The following is a 16823-nucleotide window of genomic DNA, read 5'->3' as shown; positions in this document are numbered from 1 at the left end:
CTTCAAACATGGATGAGTCCCTAAAAAATAAATTTAGTAAATTTCCTTGAAAAAATGAAAAATTGCTGCTACAATTTTAAACCTCCTAAAATGCTAAAAAAATAAAATATCATTTTACAAATGGTGCTGATGTAAAGCCGACATGTGGGAAATGTTATTTATTAATGTTTTGCTGTGGTATGACTATCTGGATTAAAGGGATAATCATTCAAATTTTGAAAATTGCAAATTTTTTAACATTTTTCTCAAATTTTTGATATTTTTTATAAATAAACACAAAACATATTGACCTAAATTTACCATTTTCATAAAGTATAATGTGTCACGAAAAAACATTCTCAAAATCACTGGGATTTGTTGAAGCGTTGCAGAGTTATTACCACATAAAGTGACAATGGTCAGATTTCAAAAATTTGGCTCTGTCACTAAGGGGTTAAAGGTTGTGTTGGACGTTCTTAGGGGTTCCCCCCTTTTGAGCCTCTCAGGGAGTTTTCCCTGTCAGTTCTATCTCGGAAGGTGGCTTTTCTCGTGTCCATCATCCGCCGCGTTTCCGAGTTGGCGGCCATTTCTTGCCGACCTCCTTTCTTATTTTTCCACCAGGACAAGGTGGTCCCAGGCCTCCGCCTTCCTTGCTTCCTGATGTGGTTTTTACCTTTCCACCTCAACGAGGACATCGTGCTACCTTCCTTTTGTCCATCTTCAACTCATCCTCTGGAGCGATCGTTGAACAGGCTGGATCTCGTCAGGGCAGTGAGGATCTCCCTGGCTAGCACGGCCGCTTTCTGAAAGATGGATTCTCTTTTTCGCCATCCCTGATGGAGCGCGTAGAGGCCTGCCGGCTTCCAAGGCGACTATTGCTCGCTGGATCAGAAGGGCAATTTTGGAAGCTTACCGGGTCAAGAACAGAGTGCCCCCGTCCTGAGATAAGGGCTCACTCTACCCGGGCAGTCGGCACTTCCTGTGCGGTACGTCACTGGGCTTTCGCCCGACGGCTTTACAAAGCGGCAATCTGGTCTTCCATCCATACGTTTCGCCGAACTTTACAAGTTCCATACCTATGCTTCAGCGGATGCCAGCCGGGGCAGAAGGATCCTGCAGGCAGCAGTGGTGAGTCCTCGGACCTGATGGAAGTCTGTTTTCCCACCCCAGGGACTGCTTTGGGACGTCCCATGGTTCCTGTGTCCCCAATGAAAGGCGATAGAGAAAACAGGATTTTTGGTTGCTTACCGTAAAATCTGTTTCTCGGAGCCTTCATTGGGGGACACAGCACCCTCCCAAGTTGAACAGCTCTGTTCACGGTTTACGTTTGAGTTCTTTGAACACTCTTTGAGTGTTTGAAACTGTTAATCTGTGGAGCGCCGTGGAATTTGTTGGCACTATATAAATAAAGTTTATTATTATTATATTATTATTCTTTCTCTTTTACACGTTGCTTCTCCTACTGCTTTCTCACTAACTGAATATCCTACTTCCTGTCGGTGGGGTGTATACTGCAGAGGAGGAGCTAACTTTTTTATTTGCATAGTGTCAGCCTCCTAGTGGCAGCAGCATACACCCATGGTTCCTGTGTCCCCCAATGAAGGCTCCGAGAAACAGATTTTACGGTAAGCAACCAAAAATCCTGTTTTTTAGGCTGGGGACCAATATCCATGGCCCTTTACTAGCCTGAGAATACCATCCCCCTGCTGTCTGCTTTAGCTTTTCTGGTTGTCAAAAATGGGGGAGCTCATGCTTTTTAAATTTTTTTATTTAAATAATTTAAAAAAGGCATTGGGGCCCCTATGATATAGTGAGCCCGCAGCTGTGATTTAACAGCGTGGGAACAGCTGCTGTCTGACCGGCGGTCATGATTTTATGTTTGCCATGCTGTCAGCATGGCAAACACTGTATGTTCAGGCCCCCATTCAAGTGAAAGTGGTTCAGCTCCAGGTACAGTTCTGGTACCTGTACCTGAACTTTTTTTTTTAGCTGCTTAGTGGATCCCGCTGGACCCAAATTTCCAGGGGTCTGCCCATGTCTACTCAAAAGTAGTATTCTAGGACTATCTGAAATGTCAAGCTATCCAAAAGTAAAGCTCAGAACGGGTCATGCAACAGGACGATGATCGTGATCGTGCCTGCGTGTGTGTATGTAATAAATATATATAATTTAATATATACACATACAAGCACTTGGGTTCATCGTATCATCATCCTATTGCATGACCCTTTCTGAGCTTTACTAATAGAGAGAGAGGGAGAGATAATCTCCATCATAGCCAAAATAGTTAGAGCCCTTGAAATTGTTCTAGATAATGCAGTATTTCTTCTAGAAAATTATTGCAATTACACGTTTTATTATACACGTTTATTTCCTTTGTGTGCACAACACAAAAAAAAGCTGAGAAAAATCGCAAATTGGACCTAATTTCACACACAACCGCAAAAATGGTCCAAAAAATAGTTGGAACCCTCAACTTAATATTTGGTTGCACGAAGTTTAGGATAAATAACTGCAATCAATCGCTTCGTATAACAATTAACAAGTTTCTTACACACCTCAACTGGGATATTTACCACTTTTCTTTTGCAAACTGCTCCAGGTCTCTCATTTGAAGGGGTGTTCAATGAGATATAGATCCGGACTCACTGCTGGCCACTTCGGAACTCTCCAACAATTTGCTTTCATCCATTTCTGGATGCTTCTTGAAGTATGTTTGGGTCATTGTCCTGCTGGAAGACTCATGACCTAGGATGCAAACTCAGCTGTCTGACACTGGTCACCACAGTGCGACCCAAATTTTTTTGGTAAACTTCAAATTTCATGTGGCTTTGCACACAGTCAAAGCACCCAGTGACAGAGGCAGCAAAACAACCCCAAAGCATGTTCAAATCTCCACCATATTTGACTGTAGGTACTTTGTTCTTTTCTTTCTAGGCCTCATTCCATTTTCGGTAAACTGTAGAATAATGTGCTTTACCAAAAAGCTCTATATTGGTCTCATCTGTCCACAAGTCGCTTTCCCGGAAGGATTTTGGCATATTCAAGTACTTTTTGGCAAACTGAAGTATAGCTTTTTTATGTCTGTCAGGAGTGGGGTCCTCCTGGGTTTCCTGCCATTGCGTTTCATTTCATTCAAATGTCAACAGATAGTTCCCTCTGACACTCATGCATGCTCATCCACCATCTGGACTATCCTGCGTTGCAACGATTAATCAGTTTTTCTCTGCCATCCACAATCTGGAAGATTAGCTACAGTGCCTTGGGTTGTAGCGTCTTGATTATGTTGCTCACTGTGGTCAAAGGGACATCAAGATCTCTGGAGATGGACTTGAGAACCAGAATTGTTGAATAATATCATCAATCTCAAGGTTACAAGCCTCAGACGGGTCTGTTCTCTATGCTTAGTGAGGCACACAATGCGAAGATTGAGTCATCTTCTCTTTTATTTGGTTTCAGGTGTGATTCTCTTATTGCCCACACTTGTTACTTGCCACAGGTGAGTTTGATTGAGCATCACATGCTTGAAAGAAAGTTTTTTTCCCCCACAATTTTGTAAATTTGCCAACGATTTTTGTCCGGCCCATTTTTGGGCTTTGTGTGAAAATGTCCATTTTGCCTCTTTGCCTCTTTTTTTTTCTACTTTTCCAATACACACAAAGGAAATAAACGTGTGTAAAAAGTACATGGGTAATTTTCTGGGAGAAATAATTCATTTTCTGGAACAATTTCATATATATATCAAATTCTGCATTTTGCAATAAACCAACGAAAAGGGAACAATTAAACTATTCTGGAAGTGTTTCCAATTTCCATATAACTGTCTCCACTAGGTTGACTCCTGTAATCTGAATCCATAAATTTTAGTTTGATGAACATAATTTGCTGTTAAATTCTGACACCGTTCCTACACAATTTACTTTTATTTTCTATTTTCACAGCAGTTTCCTTCGTAACTGAGTTCTCTATGCCGACATCTGGCACCGAGACTGTGAAATGAGGAGTTATATTTTTAGCTTTAACCTGACAGATTGTTATGAAGTGCAAGATCGCATATCTGCCTTCTTCTGGAATGTTTTCACGCGGAGCGTTGCATTATTTGTTTAAATATCTGTAATCAAGATCAATCGCATTAAATCAGATTGAGAATAAGACAGTATTTATGTAATTAGGTGCTCGACCTCTGAACTCTCTTAGAGGTTATAGCTGACGTGTATGTTTTTTTTTATATCTCATTTCTTTTCAATGTGTACTCCGATTTTGTTGCAGAAAATATTTATTTTGGGAAAGGCAAATCTGAAACAAATGCCTATTGTTCATTTTGCTGTTAAATCTAGAAGTTCCAAAAGGGGAGAAGAAAACTAAACCTACACTCTGGGCAGCTTGGCAGCTTGGTAGCTAGCTCTGCAGCGCTGGGGTCCTGGGTTTAAATCCCACCAAGGACAACATCTGTAAGGAGTTTGTGCGGGTTTCCTCTGGGTTCCCCGGATTCCTCCCACATTCCAAAGACATCCTGATCAGGAATTTTAGATTGTGAGCCCCAATCGGGACAGTGATGATGTCTGTAAAGCACTGTGGAAATAATGGCGCTATTTAAGGGAGTAAAATATAATACTGCCCCCTTTAATTGCCCTTTTGTGGCTTCTTCCTTTTTTCTACGATGTTCGCTGTACACCAGGCCTTCATTGATGATGTCTCGTCACAGTTGTTATCTTGGAGGCTGAGTGTACAAAGGCTGGGTGGGGAAGGGGCTAGAGAAGTGTTTGCATACAAGCTCCAGAGAATGATAAAAGTTATGGATTGTTTTTTTTATTGTTTTTGTTTTTTAATGCCTGTTTCTTTTGTGGATAAAATCCACAATCAAGTTTATACTCTTTGGAGTGGATTTACAGGTTTGTTCGGAATTGCGGTGACCATTTGCGGCAGCAATTCGGCTACATAAATGTAAACATATTTTAACACCAATTTCTTTCTTTCCGTCTTTTTTTGAGTGGAGCTATTCACATGTGAGTTTTTTTTCAACTGACCGTCGTGCTAGATCTGGAAAAAAAAATAAAAAAATATCTGCACATTTCCGTGTGCGTATTTGCAAAGCAGACTCGACTATTCAAGTCTATGGAGGAAAAAGTTGGCCAGAAGATGTTATCTAAGTGCCTCCGAGCATTATCCGAGATGGGAGCGCTCACTCGCATAGCATGGCGGAAGAAAAAATAAATGTACAAAACGTAGCGCATACATAGAACACTGGTCTTTTCCTCTGTATTTTTGAATTAAAGATTAAATGCTCCAGTCAATTTCCAAGTGGTAAAATTCTCTACAGGAAAGTTCTTCACTTTTAATTCCTAAATTGTATCCAGTTATTCTTTATTAGTAACATATTGGTCATTTTCTTCTCTCGTCAGGCCGCGTGCTGATTTGCGCCAGCGATGATCGTACCTGTGCCCAGTTAAGAGAATACATTGCAGTGGGGGCCGAAGCCCTGCTGATGAGACTATACAACAAAACCTTTGGGAAGGATGAGAAAGCTGCTGAACTGTGGCTGAAAAACCGAAAAGATGTCAGGAAAAAGGATCTGGGGGCAAGTGGGAAAAACTCCCGGGCCAAAAAGACTAAAGAAGGCACGAGTAAACAGAAAAGAAACGTAAAGACGACAGAACTGACTTTAACCCAGATGATAGGAAAAGGCGGCGAAGACGAGGCGGGGAAAGGTCAGGAAGAAAAGTTTCGTCAGGGAAGTGAGAGCAGTGTTGAAGAACCGAACTATGAAGACCTTCAGTTGAACTTGCCTTCAGACTGTTATTACGGCATCTTAAAGGAGCCCCTCACGGTCATCCATCCTTTGCAAGGTTGCACCGATCCGTACGCACTTACCAGGGTGCTGCACGAAGTGGAGCCAAGATATGTGGTCCTATATGACGCGGAACTCAGCTTTGTGCGACAGCTCGAGATATACAGGGCAAGCAAGCAGAAGACATTGAGGTATTTGTAGCCAAAAATTAACACTGATTATGAATATTTGTTCTTGGGGGGAAAAAAATTTAAGGTAGAACTTCAGTTTATGAACAATATGATAAGTCCAACACCCCGTGCACTGCCCGGCACTCAGGGCTTGTGGGAATGAGCGGGTAACTTTGTTGCTTGCTGGGATTCTCCATAGTTTAGGGGGATTACATCATTTTGGATATGAAAAGGAATTACAGCACTTTCATTGCGGGCATAGACCATTTCTTTTTATAAGGTCATTTTCAAAGTTAAAATTGCAAAGTGCTTGTAAAAACCAGGAACTTTGCAATTTACTTGGGATTAAAAAAACTTTCCATTCTCGGGAAACGAGGGATTCTTAATTCTGTAGTTTACGGCTGGTTGCCTAGGTTACCGGCCACCTTTTGGAGTCTCAGCTGTAGCTGGTGTCCTAGGGAAAAAGCACTTGCAAGCTTTTTATTAAAAGAGCTCGCAAGAGATGAAGCTGGGCAGATCTCTGTATCCGGCCCGCTTCAGTGCCTCCTCCATTGCTCGCAGTATGGGAGAGCGCGCAGTTGAGACCAGCAGTCAAACTATACCGCTAGTCTAGACTGTGAATCTTCGGGAGCACACCGCTGCTAACCAGCAGGAAGCCGGGAGACAGAAGTGGCGGTGCGCTCCTCAAGATTGAACGCATAATTATTATTGTATTTTCACATCTATATTTTATATTGACATATTTTTCCTTTCGATCTCACACTTGTAGAGTTTATTTTCTCATCTACGGTGGCTCCACAGAAGAGCAGAGGTACCTCACTTCACTCAGGAAGGAAAAAGAAGCATTTGAGCAGCTGATTAGGTAACAATATGACCATTAACCAAGGATATGTCTAAGGCCAAAATAAATGGAGATAAAGGAAATTGTTAAATTCTTTGAGTGCTGCACACTCACTAAACTCATTAAACTGCATTTCGTACATTTTTGTGTCTTTTATTGCACAATTCTGCCTCTCTGCCAGCAGGTGTCACTATTTCAGATGATATCTACAGAAAGGTTATCACTGTGCGTAAAGTGCTGTGTGTACAGGCGGTAGAAAGAGCAGAACAACTAACAGATGTTGGGATGTAGACTTTATAGGGTTAATATACGCAATGCATTTACTACATTTGTGATGGGAACTAACTTTTTCTGTAATGCGAGAACTTTCTCTATTTCTCTATGCTTTATGATATAATTCAATTATGAATTTTAATCAGCCCTTGTCATCCAATCTAATCGGAGGTATAATCTATTATTTTGGGATTTATCTGTAAATTTAACCGTAGGAGTCCATTTTAGAGCACATTCAGGCGACCATATAAATTGGTCCGAGATCGGACCGCAATACTCAGACTGGCAGCGGCTCTCCCGACTCGAGCTGCATAGAAATATATGAAGCTGTCTTGTTTGGGGAGCCGCGGTCAAGTCCGTGCATTGTGGTCCAATCTTGGGCCGAATTTATATCGTCGTCTGAATGCACCTTCTAAAGGACAATTTTTAATTTGTCGCGATTATGTGAAAATGTTTTTTTTGAACATGAAGAGGGGAGTATGACACTGACAGACATGGGTGTCACTTACCTCTTTTGAAAACAAAGGATCAGGCATAGGGAAGTTCAACATGCCTTATCCTTTTTTTTTTGCTCCTGCATTGTTCAGCTGAACTCCAAAGAAACATCCAGTTCACATTAGATGATCGTCTGGTCTTGCCGAAATCATTGGGTTTGGCCAGCTGTAGCCTGATGTGTAAGGCCACTTTAAAGGGTTAGTCTCAAAGTCACAATGTGATCTTATAATACAGTACACACATTTATTAATCTGTGCCAATTGAACCTATTTTTAAATCTGCCACATTTTGCACATATCACACTCCCCAAGGATGACCCTCCAGGCTCTATGTACCCTCCAGTTGCCATTGGAACTGGTCTGCTGGGAACTCGTCATGCACGGCGCTGAAAGAGACATATACATGGGTCTGAGAGTAAGATACTGGAGGAGGTCCTGTATACAAGATGAGATGAGAGTTACTGTAGAATGGTGTGTATACAGGGGCTGAGAGGAGAGTTACACTACAGAATGGGCTGTATATAGCACTGAAAGGAGAGACCAGCTGTAGGATGGGCTGTGTGCAGGGGGTTAAGAGGAGAGAGATACTGTAGGATGGGGCTCTGTATACAGGGGGCAGAAAGGAGAATATAGTTCAAGTTGGGACTCTGCACAAAGGGGCAGAGATTGGTTAAGCTGTAAGTTTTGCCTAGACCAGTGATGAGAAACTGCAAATTGATGCTTATGACAGAGGATTATTTTCTGACATATGCATCAATAGAGGGGCATTTGCAGTTTCACAAAGCTGATCTGTCAGTAGCAGGCAACAAACAGCGGTCTGCCGTACACTGTCATTAAGGTGGAGTACAAGAGAGTTGTTCTCTGCTAGAAACCAGATAACAATTATGTAAAATCACGCTGGTGGCTATACTGATGTAGATGGCAGAAGATCTAATTAGTTAGGCAGGGAACTGTACAGGAGCAGAGAGTGCACAGAAAAATAGAGCGAGTTCTACACTTAAAAGTACTTAATGTTCACTCAGAGATGGGGCTCATCAGGAGGAAGTGCTCCGTGAAAATGTAGTTTTAGCAGATAAGAATAGTACTACCCATTCAGCTATGTGAACCTAGATGCACAGAGTGGCAGATAAAAATGAAAAAAACAAAACACACTAATACAAGAAAAAAAATATTTGTAGTGGGCTTAGTCTATATATTCACAATGCGTATGCATTTACTCTGCTTTGTGAAAAAGAATGCGATTTTGGAAGTTCTCCTTTAGTAGATAACTAATTAGAATTTTTTTTTTATATAGTTTAAGAAAGCAAATTCTTATCAGGTAAGATATTCAACATTAATATATTTTTCTTTTATGTTTTCAGGGAGAAGGCCAGCATGGTGATCCCTGCGGAGAGGGAAGGGAGAGACGACACAAACTTGGATCTTCAGAGAGATTCTGCTCCTGCATCAGATGCCACCGATACCCGCAAAGCTGGTAAGTAGTGTGAGATCCCATTACTGCTTTACAAGGACTCTTCCTGGGATTGTAAATATTATTTAAGCCGATTTATTTTCTTCATGTAAACGCGATATAAAAGCTTTTGTTCTCGGGTAGTTAGCTCATATTTCCAACAAAGAAATCTGAAGTGCAAATAGAACAAGCTCTACGAAAGAATTGTAATGTCTTCATCTTATCACCAGCTTTTAGTTTCAGGTATACTATTAACCTGGCTAAACGATGTGTGCTTTACATCTGTAGGCAGACCACACAAACATTACTCCCCTTAAGTAGTCTCTGTCAGTGGGCTACTGTTTTTGTTTTTATTTTTTATATTTTTATTTAGGGGAGGCAAGATGGGATTCGAAGTATTAGCGACAATGGCAGGATAAGGATAGAACTAGAATTCTGAAGTCATATTATCGTTCTGGATCAGTGGTATCCGTGATAAATGTACGTCCTCAACCGTGTCCAAAGTCTTAAAGCATGCTTGTAAGGGACTGGATCAGGAATAAGTCTTTACTATTGCACCGGTTATTGTTTTTCGGTAAAACTCATTTGTTAATTTATACATACATGTCAAGAAGGAGTAACAGAGTAATGTCAAAATGCTGAGAAAAAGGAAAATCACTCTACAATTGTCACAAGTTGAAGACACAGAAGCGCACAGAGAGGTCAAAAAATACTCTGTTGTAAAAAAAAAGTCACAGTAAATAAGCAAGTGCTAGTCAAAAAATGAAAAAATACAGGGAATTTAGTTAATACGTTTTTTTGCAAAAAAAAGTATGTTAAGCTGCTCCACCAATCGCCAAGGTATACCCATAATAGAGCAGTCCTATCTAATTGTCACAAGTTGTCAGACACTGTGAAAGATAAAGTTGTTGATTACATAAGCTGCTTATTGAAGAGCTTTAGCGATCAGTTTGCTAGGCATTTTATGTGACTATATGTCAGACTTCACTGTAGTCTCATCAGTGTCATATGAGGAACTACTGAGAAGTGCGAACAGAGATTCTTCAACAAGATCTCTAGGACCAAACCGATAAGATTGGACCTCAGTGCTCTGCAGGTACTTCTGGTTCAAAGGCACAAGGAATGTATTTATACTCTGTTTCTTGTGTTTTGCATTGTGGAAGTTAAACGGATTGCATAGAATTCAAGAAACATGTCTGCTGTCTTTATAAGAAAAAAAAAGAGGGATTTTTGGTTCTTACCGTAAAATCGCTTTCTTGGAGCCTTCATTGGCTCCAAAGAAAGAGAAAAGCAGCTAAGTTATTTTAATCCTGGGTGACCCCTTTAATATTTCTACATGATCATTCTCTTCCTTTTTTCCTTTAGCGCACATGTCATTTTAGTTCTTTGATTTTTTTATTTTTTTTTTAGGAGGCCAGCAACAGAAGAATGTGCAGCACAACATCATTGTTGACATGAGGGAATTCCGCAGCGAGCTACCGTCTCTGATCCACCGACGCGGCATTGACATAGAACCTGTCACTCTAGAAGTGGGAGATTATATTTTAACTCCCGACATATGCGTGGAGAGGAAAAGCGTGAGTGACCTGATAGGTTCATTGAACAATGGCCGTCTCTACACGCAGTGCGTTTCCATGTGCCGATACTACAAGCGGCCTATTCTTCTGATAGAATTTGACCCCAACAAGCCATTCTCTCTCACATCTCGAAGTTCCATCCACCAGGAAATTTCTGTGAACGACATCACCTCAAAAATCACCCTCCTTACACTTCACTTTCCTAGACTTCGTATTCTGTGGTGTCCATCACCTTACGCCACTGCAGAACTGTTTGAGGAGCTGAAGCAGAACAGGCCACAGCCAGACGCCGCGACCGCCATGGCTATTACTGCAGACTCTGAAACCATCCCGGAATCTGAGAAATATAATCCAGGCCCTCAGGACTTCCTTCTAAAAATGCCAGGGGTTAATGCCAAAAATTGCCGAGCCATAATGAATCATGTAAAGAACATAACAGAACTGACAACCTTATCTCTAGACAGATTGTCTGAGATCCTCGGAAACTCTAATATGGCAAAACAACTTCATGATTTCATTCACACGTCTTACACAGAAGCGATTTCCCAGGGGAAAGCCAAACGCTAAGATACGTGCGCATACGTGTGTGTATAAAATATATAGGTGTGTGTTTTTTATATATATATATATATATATATATATATATATATATATATATATATATATATATATATATATATATATATATATATATATATATATATATATATATATATATATATATTTTGTGCACAGTTGTGTGAAAGTGTTTGCCCCTTCCTGATTTCCTATTCTTTTGCATATTTGTCACATGTAAGGGACAAAGCAATCCAAACCTACAGGGCCCTGTGTGGAAAAGTGATTGCCCCCTAAGCCTGATAACTGGTTGGGCCACCCTTAGCAGCAACAACTGCAATCAAGCGTTTGCTATAACCGGCAATGAGTCTTTTACAAAACTCTGGAGGAATTTTGGCCCACTCATATTTGCAGAATTGCTGTTATTGGAGGGTTTCCGAGCATGAACCGCCTTTTTAAGGTCATACCACAGCATCTCAATCAGGTTAAGGTCAGGACTTTGACTAGGCCACTCCAAAGTACTAATTTTATTTTTCTTCAGCCATTCAGAGGTGGACTTGCTGGTGTGTTTTGGATCATTGTCCTGCTACATAACCCAAGTGCGCTTCAGCTTGAAGTCACAATCAGATGGCCACACAGTCTTCAGGATTTTTTGGTAGACAGCAAAATATTTAGAATTGAGAGTCCTCAGTGGTCGATACCTTTTAATGGCTAACTGAAGGTATCAACCACTGAGGACTCTCAATTCTAAATATTTTTCTATCTACTGGCTAACACGGTACCAAGATATTTATCTTTGTTGGTAGACAGCAGAATTTATGGTTCCATTTACCACAGCAAGTCTTCCAGGTCCTGACGCAGCAAAACAGCCTCAGACAATCACTTTAACTTTTGTCTGATCAGTCCACAGTATTCTGCCAGAAGTCTTGGGGATTATCAAGATGTTTTTGGGCAAAACTGAGATGAGCCTTTATGTCTTACTGGTGAGGCAATTACTTTTTCACACAGGGCCCTGTAGGTTTGGATTTTTTTCCCCTTAATATTATAGTAAAGGCCTTCATTTTTTTTAAACTACATTTGTCTAATATTTACATTTGTTTGGTGAACTGAAACCTTTAAGTGTGACATACATGCAAAAGAACAGGAAATCAGGAAGGGGGCAAACACTTTCCACATAAATGTGTATATATATATATATATATATATATATATATATATATATATATATATATATATATATATATATATATATATATATATATATATATATATACACATATATATATACACACACACACACATATATATATATATATATATATATATATATATATACACACACACACATTGACAGATATATAAATAAAGATATTATTTAATAAAACAAATATTTATTTTTTTTTAGATTTGTAATTGCTTCTGTTTTCCATCATGAACTGTATTAAATTCTTTTTTTATTTTATCATCCCGTGTTAATAAATTATATAGTTACACCACAATTAAAGGGAACCGGTCACCGGCGCCGCCCCTGTGACTGAAACGGGACGGGAACGCTGCTGGGGGAATAAAGTTAATTTTCTCCCTGCGGCGTTAGGCTATGTGCAGATGTTGGCCAGCATAATAACGCTATTATCCTGTAGATTAACCCCATATCTGCAGGATAATGGTGGTTTTTCTGGTGACAGGTTCCTTTTAACATTATTAATATTGTTAGAAGATCAGATAAGAGTCTGTTCGACTGTACAGCAAGTGTGTATGAAATAGACTTTAGGATTAGTGTCCCGTTCAAATCATGTGTACTTATTACTCGGGGAGCATCATACTCGGGGAGCATCAGTTTGATCAGTGATGATTTACATTTTTACTACAATTTATACATAATTAAATATACCTGTTTTAAAGGCCCCTTTATGTGCACATTTATTTAAACCACCAACAAACCATCAATGGTTTGTAAAATCTTGTACCTGATGGACTTAATTACGGTACTTAAATGATAGGTACACATTCGCACTGAATTTTGTTTTTCATTCATTCACTTTTTTAAATAGTCTTCAGTAAAAAAAATTCTACTACTTTGCTGCTGCACAATGTCTGTGAGTCTTTTTTTTCCAGCTAAGTGATCTGCAAAAAAGTATCAACTGTCGTAGCTTTTGATTATGACAACTTTTTCTGCTTCTACCCCCTATCCCCCCTCCTCTTTGTTCTCTAATTGTTAGACCATAGCATAGAGGGAGTTGTTGACAGATCTTCACAGTGTGGAGAGGTGAGAAAGCATGTACAGTCTCAGAGATGGCAGAGGCACACTATAAAAGGAATTGTTGGATTGAAGCAGTGCTGATATATGACATAATGAAGACAGCAGTAATAAATTATAGTCAATTGTTTTACCTTGTACCTGGTGGCCCGTGTACTGTCTGGACAATGATTTGAATAGTCATCTAATCCTAATTATAATTACATGTTCCTGTGTATTGTGTTTGGCGGTTTCTTAAGAAGCATCCAATCATGATTTCTTAATTTGCTTTACTTATTCCTAGTTCACAAAATACATGTTTCAGAAAATGTTTCTTCTATTTTTTTTTCTATTCTTTTTACAGCAGTTTCAATGTTAACAGTACCAGGATGCCATTAGTGTCACAATTGATTCTTCTTTTTAATTGAGGAATATAATCGTGTAAAACAGCCATATAACTTTGTATAAAAGATAAACCAGGATCTCAACTTGCAGGCATGTGGTTCGGGGTGTTGCCCCTCCTCTGTGCAAAGTATGAGATCTAATTTGGCTGTATGAGAGGCCTCTGACTGAGATCTAAGGGATTACTGCTCATCTTGAGGAGAGCGATATGCTATTGTATGGAGACTTCTAGGCCAAGGCGCATTAAAGGGTCGATAGTGACTTTTTAGCATTGCCACTTTCAATAGGTAGCACTAAAGTTCAAGTCCTCTTGAGACAATTTGCATATTTAATTTCACATAGGAGCATTGCATGGCCTATAAGGGTATGTTTCCACGGGCAGAAACCGGCAGTGCTTTGGACGCAGCACATGCCCGCTCCTTCCAAAGATCTGCCGGCTGTACGCGTGGTGATTCCGCATGTGTTCATTGAACCGTGTGTAATCACCGCGTCCTATACATTGGACGGTGATATTTATCTTGACTGAGTGTCAGACATGCTGCAGTCTGGAAAGACGCGCCACATGTCCATTTACGCAGGGTCCCTGCACGCATAGTGGAGATGGAATTTCATGAAATCCCCTCCACTATGTTGTAACATCTGGACGCTGCGGCTGTACGCAGCGTCCAACCCGCAGCGTTTACTGACCGTGGAAACATGCCCTAAGACTCTTTACACTGGCATGTCACTCTCTACAAGGAGAAACGTTGCCTTTTAGACTCCAGAGTAAAGTGTAGTAACACAGCATCTAGTTATTCCTACTCCTGCATAAAATATTCTAAGCATCCCTCTAAATATAATGCTAATAATCTAGGAACATTAATAATTTAACAGGAAGCTACAATAAAGGGAACATGTTGTGTCCCGAAATACTATTAACCTGAATATAGGGTTAATCCTGCAGTTTAATAGCACTACAAAGCTGTCTGGCTATCTCACTGAAAGTGTGGCTACTGGGAAAAAATGAACTTTATTCCTCCCAGGACCTGCTGGAGTGGTGACAGTCACCGCTCACAAAGCTGTTAGCGCACCGCAGCACTTTGATTGACAGCTCACTCTACACAGATGCGCTGCGGAGAGAGCTGTCAATCAACATTTTTTCACCCGCAAAACCATGCGGCCTTTATGATCATCCGATCTGCTTTTCAGATAAAACCGTTGTTTCCCTGCGAAACAAATAAATTACATTGAGCAGTTAACACTGGAGCGGCTCAGGTGCACCATGATTTTTTTTTTTGGCCGCGAGTACTTAAAGGGAGCAGCATTTCCATCTTCCCTGTCTGAGCATATAACAGAAAAAGAGGGCTGACATATTTACCACCCAAATAATGAGGATTATTTTTATCTGTGACCCATCAATTCTAATTAGTTATGGTTTTACTAAGAATCATATTCTCCTTTTACACTTGCCATTTTTTATCACTAGGAGACATGCACATTGTAATGAAGATATGTGATTGGCCTAAATAGTGTAAAGACGCATTTTACACTGCACGATTATCACGAACGAGTGCTCCTATGACTGCAGTCTGGGAAAAAAAAAAAAGAAAAGCTGCTTGTTAGTCGGGTGAAATGATCTTTTGGTTTGCTCAAAAAAAACATCATTCTCGGCGGCGCATCGTCCTTTGTAAACAGGACCTGCACAGCCGACAACGACGTATTACTCATCGCTCAGGGTGCGGCTGAACTGTGCAGACAGCTTTTAAATGACCACCAATCTGTGCCTGTTTTAACCTTCGGAAAGTGTGAACGCACCTTTGGGCAATTTTTAGCAAAAAAAAAAAAGCCAGATTAAATTAAGTTTACATATTTAAATTTTCTTTGATCTCAGAAGAATCCTTTCTTTCTGCTATATAACACTGTGCGCTCCATGTGTTACAGAAACAGAATAAAGGGAACCTGTCACCCCGAAAATCGCGGGTGAGGTAAGCCCACCGGCATCAGGGGCTTATCTGCAGTATTTGGTAATGCTGTAGATAAGCCCCCGATGTTACCTGAAAGATAAGAAAAAGACGTTATATTATACTCACCCAGGGGCGGTCCTGCTGCTGGTCCGGTCGGATGGGCATCTCTGGTCCGCTCCGGCGCCTCCCATCTTCATTACAAGACATTCTCTTCTGATCTTCAGCCACGGCTCCGGCGTACTTTGCTCTGCCCTGTTGAGGGCAGACAAAGTACTGCAGTGCGCAGGGGCCGGGCCTCTGACCTTTCCGGCGCCTGCGCACTGCAGTACTATCCTCTGCCCTCAAGAGGGCAGAGCAAAGTACGCCTGCGCCGGAGCCGTGGCTGAAGATCAGAAGAGGACGTCCTGTAATGAAGATGGGAGGCGCCGTAGCGGACCGGAGACACCCATCCGACCTGACCAGCAGCGGGACCGCCCCTGGGTGAGTATAATCTAACGTCTTTTTCTCCTTTTTCAGGTAACATCGAGGGCTTATCTACAGCATTACAGAATGCTATAGATAAGCCCCTGATGCCGGTGGGCTTACACCCGCGATTTTCGGGGTGACAGGTTCCCTTTAATAACTATATTATATAAAATGTGTGCTAATCGAGATCAAAGAACGTGTGTTTTTTTTTTTGTGCTGATAAATTTACAGTGGGGGAAATAAGTATTTGATCCCTTGCTGATTTTGTAAGTTTACCCACTGACAAAGACATGAACAGTCTATAATTTAAGGGTAGGTTAATTTTAACATTGAGAGACAGGATATCAAACATAGAATCCAGAAAATCACATTGTATAAATTATATAAATGTATTTGCATTTTGCAGTGAGAAATAAGTATTTGATCCCTCTGGCAAACAAGACTTAATACTTGGTGGCAAAACCCTTGTTGGCAAGCCCAGCCGTCAGACCTTTTTAGTAGTTGATGATGAGGTTTGCCTATCCTTAAAATGACGGACTGTTCATGTCTTTGCCAGTGGGCAAACTTACAAGATCAGCAAGGGATCAAATACTTTTTTCACCCACTGTAAGTATCTACATCTGGCTTCTACATTAGATTTCTCATCACTG

General features: G+C 40.6%; 1 protein-coding gene across 1 annotated transcript in view; it reads left to right on the top strand.

The window, feature by feature from the left end:
- ERCC4 (ERCC excision repair 4, endonuclease catalytic subunit) overlaps positions 1–11233 on the top strand; it is a 58563-nt gene extending 47330 nt beyond the window's left edge. The window contains exons 8-11 of the mRNA XM_069734079.1: positions 5382–5958; positions 6707–6799; positions 8907–9019; positions 10406–11233. Of these exons, the coding sequence (XP_069590180.1) occupies positions 5382–5958; positions 6707–6799; positions 8907–9019; positions 10406–11139 (1517 nt within the window). The 3' untranslated portion in view covers positions 11140–11233. The remainder of the gene's footprint in view (positions 1–5381; positions 5959–6706; positions 6800–8906; positions 9020–10405) is intronic.
- Positions 11234–16823: the final 5590 nt, after the last annotated feature.

The sequence above is a fragment of the Ranitomeya imitator genome, chromosome 7 (genome assembly GCF_032444005.1).
Source record: "Ranitomeya imitator isolate aRanImi1 chromosome 7, aRanImi1.pri, whole genome shotgun sequence".
Lineage (NCBI taxonomy): Eukaryota > Metazoa > Chordata > Amphibia > Anura > Dendrobatidae > Ranitomeya > Ranitomeya imitator.
Note: the sequence above shows the minus strand (reverse complement) of the source record. Positions and strands in the feature narration are given on the sequence as shown.